Source organism: Aythya marila (genome assembly GCF_965140915.1).
Source record: "Aythya marila genome assembly, chromosome: 6".
NCBI lineage: Eukaryota > Metazoa > Chordata > Aves > Anseriformes > Anatidae > Aythya > Aythya marila.
In genome coordinates, this window is record NC_139047.1 from 16,017,136 (window position 1) to 16,029,414 (window position 12,279).

The 12,279-nt window shown below is 44.4% G+C and overlaps 2 protein-coding genes across 2 annotated transcripts in view; both read left to right on the forward strand.

The window, feature by feature from the left end:
• Window positions 1-2,896: 2,896 nt before the first annotated feature.
• LOC309879856 (cytochrome c, somatic-like) lies at window positions 2,897-4,633 on the forward strand (the record flags this gene model as incomplete). The annotated part of the gene is made up of 2 exons (XM_082764134.1): window positions 2,897-3,079; window positions 4,485-4,633. The coding sequence occupies exons 1-2, from the start codon at window positions 2,911-2,913 to the stop codon at window positions 4,631-4,633; spliced, it is 318 nt and encodes a 105-aa protein (XP_082620260.1). The 5' UTR covers window positions 2,897-2,910.
• Window positions 4,634-8,443: 3,810 nt separating this feature from the next.
• The window catches only part of PDE11A (phosphodiesterase 11A), a gene marked incomplete at its 5' end in the record, with an annotated part of 131,341 nt that continues 127,505 nt past the window's right edge, over window positions 8,444-12,279 (forward strand). Inside the window, one exon of the mRNA XM_082764133.1 lies at window positions 8,444-9,214. Within this exon, the coding sequence (XP_082620259.1) occupies window positions 8,444-9,214 (771 nt within the window). The remainder of the gene's footprint in view (window positions 9,215-12,279) is intronic.

Here is a 12,279-nt window from a genome sequence, read left to right on the forward strand (position 1 = left end):
TAAAAATCTGTTTGGGGATAATGAAAAAAATTTCTTCCTCATTCTTGATAAGGCACTAGAAGAAGTACTGTCCATAGGCTGTAATAGCGCACTGGGCACTTCCCTTTCTAATTGTACATCGGATTTTTTTTTTTATTTTTTTTTTAAGGGTGATTCGTGCATAGTAATTGAAGTAGGGAAGCACAATCCTGTGGCTGGCTGTGGCTAGTTCTGCGCTGTGCTGTTGTCCCACTGAGGCTTCTGCCCTCCCTGGCGCAGCCTCGCTTCGAGTGACGTGGAGTTTGGATCCAGTGCAACTGCTCACCCTGGCCTATGTGGCTGATGCAATTTGCCTTTTTATGAGGAAAAACACAGCTTTTTTTTTTTTTTTTTTTTTTTTTTTTTTTTTCCCCCTGGTTATGTGAACAACTTCTGCAAACAGGCTGTGGAATTCTCTGTTGCTTTCTCAACTATGCCAGTTCCTGGCTGGTTCACACTGCATGCTGAAGCACTGCTTTATCTGCTAGTCAACCCTGCAGACTGTATGCGGAAGAAAAAAACAACCAACCTAAAAAAAAAACCACTTCAGTGTTTCTAGATAATCGGTGCCTGTTCTATCAAGTGAATTCTAGCTGCTGTTTTATGAATGGATGAGGAAAACTGCTTTTGTTTGCACTTCAGCGATTCTAATGCACAGCATGGTTATCGTCGGTAACCATTCTAGAAAAATGAGGAAGGGAAGGGTCTCCTGTGATATGGACCGTGCTGGTTCTTAAATAGTTCTGTTCTTCATCTAGATCTCAAATAACTTTCTAAAGGTCCAGATTGCTTTTGCAGAGATGGAAACTGACATATGAGTAATAGTATGTCAGTTTCCATCTCTGCAAAATAGTACCTGACCAAAACTGCATATAAAGCTCAGGTTCTCTGAGCTTCTGTCCAGTACTTTTTTTTCAGAAAGAAACATTCACCCCAGAAGAGATTTTTTTAAAGGCTAACTTACTAGAATAAATGTCAAAACCCTGTAGTGGTTGATGAAGGCTGTTTTTGAATATATTGTGTAGACTATTAAATTTTTAAAAAGTTAGAACTGAATGGTAAAAAGTAAACCTAACATTGTTCTGTAAGTCAAATGCAGTGTGAAGCATGAATATCTTCTTGGGCAAATACAAAGAATCGACAGCTCCTTTTTATATATAATTAATCACTTTATATTAGCTATTTATTACACATTGTTGGTTTAGTTAACATTGTCTAACATGCATCTGTTGAGTGGTTGTTAATTGGCTGATCACTGTATCTGTACTGCAGTGAATTTCTGTCATTGTTTGATCAGGTTGATTATATGTCTTTGAATACTGTGTTTGAACATTTCCCAATTGGCATCTCATCATCAATACAATACTAAGTTGTCTTGGATACAGCAAACATTGTTCCATTCTTGCTTTATTAGACTACAGATAGCTTGCCTCTGATTGCATTGTTTAGCAGTTTTATTGATTGCATTCTCAAGTGCCCCATTACTGAAGTGGTATATCTACAATGACCAGACTTCATTTTTCAGGCCTTTATACATTGAAGTCATCCTTTTAATTCCTTCTATTTGGATTTGTTTGGAAAAGGTGTTACAACACATTTTATACTTGTGCACAAAAGTGTCCCTTCTAGTAAAGACCAAGTTCTTGTATAACACATTGAAACTGTTGTTTGTTTGTCATTGCTTGTTACTGCTTGCATAAAGTTTTGCTTTTTTTTTTTTTTTCTTTTAATTTATCAGCTTTCCTGTCCAGCCCTCTGATTTTGAATTCATACTGTCTACAGATGTTATTTATAGGACCTGTTAACAAGTTCTGCATTTTTCATTACAATGCTTTCCTGTCTAAATCACAATTTCAGCATATTGCTGTATTTGGTTCTCAAGAGTATTCTTTTTATTGTTTAACTGAAAACATGCTTATATTCACATTGTTATAAAATAATTGCATGGTTTTAATAAATCCTAACAAAACTTATTCCTAAGTAAAGGGAAAGTAATTACAACTTTTCATTTTCCTATACTAGAAAAGCAAATGCTTGGTTATTTTGATGTCAGATTAGAGAACATTTTTGAAAAGTCCTTCTACATAAATTATCATAGAAAATAACATTTAATCAATAAATATTAAGGTTATTCATCAAATATATTAATGGTTACATTAATATGTTGTATTAGAAAACATTAAGCTTTGCATCTCCCTGTGGCTTTTTCCTGTGAGGTCAGGGTGAGGTGCTCCTAGAGGCACCTGGAAGGGCTCCTAGAAGTTTGGTTTCTGGCCAGGAATAATCCTTGTGAATCTTCACATCTCTACTGTGGTGGCAGCTTCCTTCCTGCTTTCAAGAGATTTCCTGGGTACAGGAGCACAGACCAGAGTGAGGGATGTTTTGGATAGGTGATGGGAGTTGAATTCTACAGTTCTGGAGACATTCTAAGTATCACTGTAACCCACAGGGAAATCCTGAGATGCTGCTGTGTTTTAAATAGGTCTTCTAGACAGAAGTACATTGACCTTTACTCTTACCATGGAAGTAACTCAAAGCTACCATAACTTCCAAAGATGTGAGTGGAAAATTCAGTCGCCCTCCGAGATGCTGCAAAAAACTCACGATGCTTTTACCTAATTGTAAGTTATATCACTTAAAAAAAATAAATAATAATGACCATCAACAACCAGATCACGTTAAGAAACTTTGCACCTTAACAAAGCCTTACTGAAACTTACATCCATAAGTAAGTCAGGTCAAATTTTCATTAGTTTGAGGCATGTTATCTTTTATTACTGTGCAAGAAGAAGATATTCTCTAAAACTGTAGAAGATGACAAATACAACAACAGCGAACGTTTCTATAACATCGTGCATTTTTTTTTTTTTTTTTTTTTCGGCAGAGCTCAAAATGGGTGATGTTGAAAAAGGCAAGAAGATCTTTATTCAGAAATGTTCTCAGTGCCACACAGTTGAAAAAGGTGGAAAGCACAAGACAGGACCAAATCTTTGGGGTTTATTTGGCCGCAGAACAGGTCAAGCTGCAGGATTTTCTTACTCAGATGCAAACAAGAACAAAGGTAAAACTAACAGATGACATGGATGAGGTGCAGAGCTGGAGAGAACATAGATGGGAAAGAAAAAATTAGAGGTACGATACCAAGGCTTAATCACATTGAGTTACTCTCACAACCATCTACTTTACATTACTATACATGAGTCTGAACTATAGTTTCAGAAACAAAACTATTCATCCCCTAAATTAAAAATAAATTCTTTCAACATTTAGCATGCCAAGTCATATGAAGCTATATGTATATAGCTTCCCGGAGCTCTGTAGTGTCAATGGGCAGATTTTCATTTCTGTTCCTTAAGAATGCTGCTAGATTTTGTTTGCTGGTCACTACCCTCTACTGGCATTGTGGCGTGCTGCAGTTGTTTCATTCAGCAACGCTTTACTAAATACCATCACCTACTAGTAAGCAATGACTTGCCTTGTGTATTTAGTACAGTCAGTTTTGAAAGGCAATGGAGCACCAAAAAATGGAAAATAAGTCTGTGTATTAATTTTGAGGGATTGTTGTTTTATAGATACTGTTTGAATATAAATTATATTTGAATCAAGCTATTAATTACAAATGCAGTCTTGTTTTTTTTCTGGTTACTATGGTATTGTAGAATTTACTCACTTTTTATTTTCTTTGATTTCTGGGGGCTATTTTTTGACATTCACTTTATAATGGTAATTCCTTGGTGCAAAACATCATGTACTTCAACATGTTAATTATGTTTTTTCATTGAAAAATTAGTGAACAAATAATACAGATGTTAGTAGTAATTTTTGAAAGAAAGCTAACAAAGTGATACCAAAATCCACTTGAGGTAACGGGAAGAGTCAACTTTGGAGGACAGAAGATAAAATTGAACGTGTCATTACGATGAGGTATTTTGATAGTCTCAGCACAACAGTAGGCTTCTGTTGACAGAGACAGAATTTAGCCATGCTGGAAGAAAACACTAATGCTTTTTTAGCTTCTGTGAAGATATTCCAGGAAGTCGCCATTGATTACTCTTTTTCTAAGGCCCTTCAGCGGAACACAACTTCAATGAATTTAATGTTGATCTGCAGACACTCATTTTAAACAGTTAAATAAAATGACAGTTGTATCTTCTGGATACTGGAATTACAAAGATACATAGTTTAAAAGCAGTAAGTAGTTTTATGCTAATTGGCTCAATGACTTGCAACTCTTGATGATGCTAAAAAATATTTGAGTTACTTAAAGTGACTCAAACACGGTCTATACCTTGTGCATTTTATATTATGCTACACTCACGTTCACATTTCTCTTGGATTGTGGGCACATTATGTTCAGGAGCACCACCACACCTTAGATTTGAGACCCTTGGTAATTGTTGTAAACATATGGTGTTGGGCTAGCCTTGCAGTTTACTGTGTTGTTTTTTTGTTTGTTTGTTTTTCAGGAGTTACCTGGAATGAGAGTACACTGATGGAGTATTTGGAAAACCCTAAGAAATACATTCCTGGTACAAAAATGATTTTTGCTGGAATTAAAAAGCAGAATGAAAGAGCTGATCTTATTGCATACTTGAAAAAAGCAACTTCTTCATGAAACATAGCTGCAGCAGCTGTAGTAACAGTGAAAATGCTTTTAATTTTGAGTAGCTGCTATGTCAGGTTTTAGCATTTTGATGTTTATTGTTCATTAGGGACTGGCCTTAGCAAAACCAAAGAAATGTATGTTTTAAGATGCTGCATCCTAATAAATAACACTGAGAGGTGAGCATTACTTATATTGTGTTATTTAGTAGTTCATAGACCTTTGTGGAGTGCACTACAGGAAAATATTGTTCTTTTCTCTACGGAGGTCTGGGAGCCCAATTCTGCAACTAGTTATTCAAACACTCACTAAAACTATTATTATCTGGTTGTGGCGACAGAAATAGGAAAATTCCTCTAAGTATTAGAACTGATGACTAAATTAAGTTTTTCTTTTGAAGAAAAGCCCTCAGCATTACCATCTGGGAAGAAAGGTACTATATGCAGTAGACAGGAGAATATGACCTTACATTAAAATAACACTGTATGTATATGTATATATATCTTCTTGTTTTTAAAATATAACCCTGTTCACTGTGTTGTTAGTGTTCCTTCAAATATTAAAACAGCATAATCATCTACCAGTCTTCTGCAGAGATGTGGATTTTTTTTTCTCCACTTGATGCTAATATATGAAGATATGCTCAAATGTAGAATGAATGAGGGCTGACTAGCTCAAGCAATTGAGATTAGTGATAAATATTTTCACAAACTGGAGGATTGATGAAGGTGATTACAGTCCTCCTAAAACCTCCTCCTGAATCTCTTCTCTATGACTTGAATTGGGATTTACAATGTAATTAATTATCTGTTTACGCAAATGTTTTTTAAATGATTAAAACAAACTCCACTCAAGCAAGGTTTCCTTGTGTGATCACAGAAGGGAGCATTATTACAAAACTAATCGTATCTGTTCCCAGGTACTCATTTTACCAGTATTGTTCCAATGCTTGCCAACTACAGGCTTTAACTAGTTGCCTTACAGTGCTCCATAGAGGTGAATTCTGTTTTTAACTAAGGGAGTAAGTGAGAGTGGGGTAAAAAGTTCTGTGACACAAGTGAATGAGTACCTGCTTTTCTCTTCTTCTGTACTCTAGCTATAAGATACTTCTCACTTTCAATTTAATAGTTAGGAATTGTTCTATTGACTGTTTAGACAATTAAAGTAAAGCACCTGCCTGAATGACAAAAGTTTTCTCAAGTGCTTTCCTCAATTGCATTTTGAAGAGTGCTGTGCCCCTGCCTTTCTCCACAGAGAAACAGACACTGCCTGAGAAATGCACTGACACCTCTGCTTGTGCTTCGTTTAGAGCATCTGTGTGCCTTGTGCCTTAGCAGACCGGGTGAGGCTGGCTAAAGCCTGCCTTGCTGTCAGAGTTGGCGTTACACATCCACACTGATAACAGGTGGGTGCATCATGCGTAAGGCGCATCGGATACACACCGCCCGGACCTCACTGCAGCATACCTGCAGAACTACGACAGCAGCACAGCGAAATTGTGGAGCCAACAAAATCCATTTGTTTTTTGTCCCTCCCACAAAAAAGCTGTAGCTCATCTATCCCAGGCCCACACATGAAGCTGCAGCCCAGAATACAGTGAGCTTGGTGTACTCATCCTGCAAAGGGAGGCATGCTTTGATGTGTGCCAGGATGCAGAGACACGGGTTCTCTCCTACAGTCACTAAAGCACACCAGGCCAGGTGTGTTTCAGTGAAAGGTTTTAGAGTGACAGCATGAAGCCTGCTCAGTTTACAGAACAGGCAAACCACTGTGATAATCTTTGTCACATTTTGTCTTTGAAAGAGATGAGTATAATTTGTACACAAATTTGGGGCTGCAGAGTTCTATACAATTAAGGTATTACAGTAAATTGTTGTCTGTATACTTCATTCATTACTTCCTGCAGTCTTGATTCTTTTTGAGAAATTGCCAACATGCAGATTTTTGCTTTAATCAAAGCACACACAAAAAAAAATACACAAGTAAACTAAAGACACCACAAGACTGTGTGAAGAATTAAGGAAAAGGCTTGTCTATCCCTAACCTCACAGAAACACTGAATTGCTTCAAGTGTCTGCGTGCAGCACTGCTGCACGGTAACCATTTTGTACTAAAACCCTGGTGTGAGCGCTCAAGCCAAACCTCACTACACTGAGATGGTAAAAATTAATTATGCACAATTATTTCAACTGTACGTAGCTGCCAGAGGGCCTTGCTTGAGAGACGGAGGTGTGCCTGCCAGGCAGCTCGAGCTATTTCTTTGTGCGAGCGGCGCGTCTGTGCCAGCGCTGCCACAAAGCAAATACCACAGGAAAGGCCAGGCGGGGGCCGGCGGTGCCTTGCGCGGGCAGCGGTTCCCCAAGCGGCGTCCCCGCTCTTTCTCCCCCAAAAAACAGCGGCGGGGGGTGCTCGGAGAGGGGCGCCCCCCAACCCGGTGCGCCTGCGCGCCCCCGCCTCGCCGCGGGCCGGTAGCGGGGCGGCGGCCGCCTGCTGCAGCCGCCCCTGCGCGGGGGGAGCCGGGCGCGGATTGGGGCCGGGGGGCGGCCGAAGCCGGCGAGCTGCAGCGGGAGGCGGCCGCCTTCGTCCGCCGCTCCCCGAGCAGCCTCCGGGCCGCGGTGCCTGCGCACGGAGCCCCCCCGGCACGCGTGTGCCCCCCAGCCCCCCTGCTCCTGCCCCGGAGGGGCTGCAGCAGGGGCAAGGACCCCGGCAGCTCGGGATCCCCGCTGATCGCGGGTTTGCCCGTGCGTTTCCCCGGCCGCCCGAGCTCCCATTCATGAATTTCTGTGAAGCCGCCTTCATTCAGTCTGTGCTTAGCGCATGAAAGACATTTTTCACGTGTTAGGATCCATGACTCCGCGGTGTGTTGGTTGTGGTTTTTTTCAATCGCCTGTGCGTAGGCATCGATTTAACACTGAAACGTGCTCCACGTGCGCATAAAAATAACCCCGCTCCGGCTGCTCCGTGCATGCGGCCGCTCTCCGTCTGGAAGCCGCTGCCGCAGAGCCCCCGGCCCCGACGGGGGGCGGCTTCCCCGCGGGGCCCCGCAGGCGGCAGCCCGGCCCCCAGCCCCGCACGGAGCGGGATCCGAGCGGGGGAATTCAGCCGGTCTCTCCCCAAAGGCTCCGTTCGTTCCGCCCGTCCTCTGAAGTGCTCAAGTGGCGCAAACGCTGCCATAAATTAACCCGCTGTAACGGGAGCACTCGCGCCGCCTCTCCCGCAGCCCCGCGGGAGGCTGCCCCTTCCCCGCACACGCGTGGGCAGACAAAAGCTCCCCCCCGTTCCCCGCTCCCGAATTCCCGAACGAGCTGCGGAGCCCCCCACCCCCCCTCGCTCCGTGTCCCCCCGGTGCAGCCCCGCCTCGCCCCGCGGTGCCTCCCTCGGCAGCCGGGCTCCGCGTCGCCCCCTCCGCCCGCCGCCCCCCCGCGTCCTCCCCCCGCCCTCCCCAGCCTCCCTCCCCGGCGCTCCGCCGGCTGGGTTACGCAGCAGCCGCCGCCAGCACTTGGCAGGAGGGCTTCGCCCCGCCGCTCCCGGAGCATCTCCGGAGGCAGCGCCCGCCGGGGAGCCGGCCCCGGACGGAGGGGGCAGAAGCGGAGGAGGGCCGGGAGCCTGGCAGCAGCAGAAGCGCCCAGGCTAACACGCACGATACTACCACTAGTAAAGAGGGGGGCGAGGAGGAGCCCTCGCCCCCGGGCAAGAGCCAGGGGCGGCGCTCGCCGGCAGCCTCCGTCCCTCCCTCCCTCCATCCCCCCTTCCCTTCCCTTCCCATCCCCGCGCCCGGGCGCCCGTCGGGGCATGGCCTGAGCCGCCCCCGCCGCCGGCACCATGGCGGCGGACGCCGGCCTCGACGTGGCGGCGGTGGAAAGTTTCCTCGACAGGCACCCGGAGCTGGTGGAGAAGTGGCTGAAGAGGCGAAACTCGGTGCCCAAAGTGCCCGCGGGCGGCCCGTCGGAGGAGCGGCAGGGAGGAGGCGGCGGCGGCGGCTGGGGCAGCGCGGGCGGCCCCGGCGGCGGGGGGCTGCAGCGGCGGGCGTCCCACAAGGAGCTGCGGAAGAGCTTCGCCCGCTCCAAGGCCATCCACGTCAACCTCACCTACGACGAGCATGTGCACGCCCGGGCGCAGGAGCCGCTGAGCAGCGTGCGGCGGCGGGCCCTGCTGCGGAAGGCCAGCTCCTTGCCCCCCACCACCGCGCACATCCTCAGCGCCCTGCTCGAGTCCCGCGTCAGCCTGCCCCAGTACCCCCCGCCCGCCCTGGACTACAAGCGCTACCTCAAGGAGCACAACGAGCGGCAGTTCTTCCTGGAGCTGGTCAAGGACATCTCCAACGACCTGGACCTCACCAGCCTCAGCTACAAGATCCTCATCTTCGTCTGCCTCATGGTGGACGCCGACCGGGGGTCCCTCTTCCTCGTGGAGGGGGCGGCCGCCGGCAAGAAGAGCCTGGTCTCCAAGTTCTTCGACGTGCACGCCGGCACCCCGCTGCTGCCCTGCGGCTCCACCGAGAACAGCAACGAGGTGCAGGTGCCCTGGGGCAAGGGCATCATCGGCTACGTGGCGGAGCACGGAGAGACCGTCAACATCCCCGACGCCTACCAGGTAGGAGCCGGGCGGGCCCCCGGCTCCCCGCGGCCCCTCCTGCCCCGTCGGGGCCCCTCGGGGTCCCTCCTGCCGCCCCACGCTCTCCTTCCCTCCCTCCTTCCCTGCCTCGGGGCGGCGGGGGTCGCGTTTAGCCGCCCGCTGGGTTCCCCGGGAGCGCTTGGCGGCTTCACGCCTTTTCAGAAAGTCCTCTGGGATCCGCTGGAGAAAAGTTTAAAAAGATGCTCGCGACACTGCCAATGATCGTAGCCTTAAGGCTCGGTCTCGCCTACCGTTCCCTGCCTGCTCGCTGCCGAAGTCATCTCCACGGCTTCTTAAAGAGCGTATGTTTTCACTGGTGCATGTGCCCACTCAGACCGCATGGCGTGTATTTTCAAACTGCTTCCTAGGAGTGATAAAACCATCCCCGTTATCCCCGTTGCGAGGAGTTCCCCCACCTTGTATTTTTACAGAAGCTTCAGCTTGAGTTGTGAAAATGCAGTCCTGGCTTCAGGGCAAAAATTCTGGCAGGGACAGAAGTGCCCTGTCCCGAGAGTGTTAATGCAAAACAGTGCATTCAGTTTACTAGCGTCAGATTTACCACCTTCTGTCTCAGTCCTAGGGATTGTTTCTGCTAGGTACTAGCGTGAGACGCTACCAGCAATTTAAGATTCTGTAGAAAATTAAGAACCACAGAACCACCCATTTTATAAATGAGGATCTTGGAAAATCTTAGAAAGGTGGGAGATGTGTGTCCTTAATAATTCAGGTAAAAAATGTTCGATGTCTAACTTTGCTCTAGAATAATTCCAAACACAAACATTTAAAAAAAGGGGATGATGATTAATAACGAACCATACAAGGAAGAAACTTGAAAATAAGATTGGATGCTTTTTGTTTGAAATACAGAAGAGCTGGGCTAAATTTTTTTTTTGGCTGAATATTTATGTATTTGTCAACCAGTGAAAAATACTAAGCTCCTCACAGATATGGACTGAGAGGTTTCCAGCCCGCAGAAAAAGGAAAGACTAGAGCTTGGCAAAAAGGCTGTAATAGTCAGCCTAAAATGACTGACTGTTGGATCACCTTTGAAAAAATCTAAGCTTGCTTTCTTAGTTTCTTTTTTCCTTTTTACCCATTATCCACTTTCTCTTACCATTTGATTTTTTTTTATAACTTTCTAAAACTGTACACTTACCAAAATTTCTGCTCTTGGGGGCCAAGCAGAAGATATTCTCAATAGTCTCAGGTGAATAAACAGATGAAGGATATCTGAGTTTGGCTAGGAAAGAGCTCTGTGTCTCTTAACTCTGGATAGATCTAGACACCTTTTCTTTTGGAGGTGAGAAAGCCACTGGAAAGGCAGGGTGTTTTTCTAGTCCTAAGGGACTGTTACTTTCCTTGAGTGTGTGTTCATTTTGCATTCCCTTCCCTATGAAAAAGCCCAGCTACTTTAAGCAGCTTGTCTATTTGGCTGGTTCACAGAGATCAGTGGAAAACAATCCACGCAGTTGCCATTCCCAGTACTATTTATATTGTACTTTTGCCTGGATTGTATTCTTTATAATCAATTATAATAAATAATACACTTTGTTGTATGTCTAAGCCCTATGTACATTAGTTACTGTAGAAGGAAAAGTTCTGAGCCAAGTTTCTCCTGTAATTATCAGTTGCAACTTCACCGCTTCTCATGGAGTTACTTCTGAACAATTCTAGTACATCAGAAACTTCAGACCTTGTAACATTAATGAAAGTTTTTCTTGCTAATAAAATGAGGGATATGCTTTCTGTTATGTTCCCTAGTTAGTACAGTTTATCTTCTTACCTGGCATGTATATAACCATCGTGCATCATTAAAAGGAGACCTTTCTAATTTAATAGCATAAAGAGCCCTAAGGAAGGCCAGTTATGTGTACGCAAAGAAGCTGTTCCACCTCAGATCATTGTAGTGCTCACAATACAGCTCTTTAAAAATTAACAAATGTGATTATATGATTTTTGTCAGCATTGCCACTGATGATGGAAGTGTTTAATCAACCATCAGGTAAAAAAAAAAAAAAAAAAAAAAAAAGCACTACCAGGAAACTTTGTCAGGCTGACAGATGAAGTTGGAGAAAAAGAAGCAAGAGAGCAGCACCATTTTGTCCATTGAAGAGAATGTTTATGTTGACGATACTTATTTGGTAAGAAAAGGTCTTTTTTGTAATAGGTCAGATTAGCACCTCTAGAGTAAAGTATCTTTGCTTGTTTTTTAAATTAAAAAAAAAAAAGGTAAAAATACTTCCATATCATTAATTACCTCATTTACAATATTGGGAAATTTGTCTTATTATTGTGCAGACATCTTTATTTTCTCAGAGTCCGATCAGATACTAGTTGAAGTGACTGGAAGTCCTATCAACCAGTATGGGCTGGGTGGCCAGATTGTGCACAGATTATTGCCAGCTACTACTGGCATTAATGAGACTTCATGGGAATAACATACACATTTAAATCCTGTCATGTCCTACGGTGTGCTTCATGCAGGCAGTTACCTGTACCCCCATACAGAGTTCAATAGGCTTGGGAAGTTTGTAAATGATTTGCAATGTCATTTTCAAAGATAGCATAAGATTTTCAATTACACATTTATTTTTCAAAAAAGAAAACATATTTGAAATAATAGGCTGGGGCTATTATTAGCCCTCTGTGATTATTACTGTCAGTGGGTCTGTCTTTACAACCCTGCTCACGTAAACTGAATTAATTGAATGTGCATAGCTAGATACAAGATTTGGAATCAATATTATGTATTGAGGACTGTATCACAGTCCAGATTTTTTTTAGTAATATACAACTTTGGATGCCTCATGGTAATTTGATCTATGAAGTTTATGTGAAGTAATTGACTAAACATTTTGGAGGTCCACAGCATCAGATAATTTGACAAATATTTAATTTATGGGAAAGTTTAGGTGAATGTTATACACCTGGTTCAGAAATTGCCGGATTCATTCATGACTCAAAGTTTTATTGACCACAGTGCAAAGTCACGTGCTGAAAGTGAGGTTTTATAACTGTATAACAACTTGTAATATATTTTATTT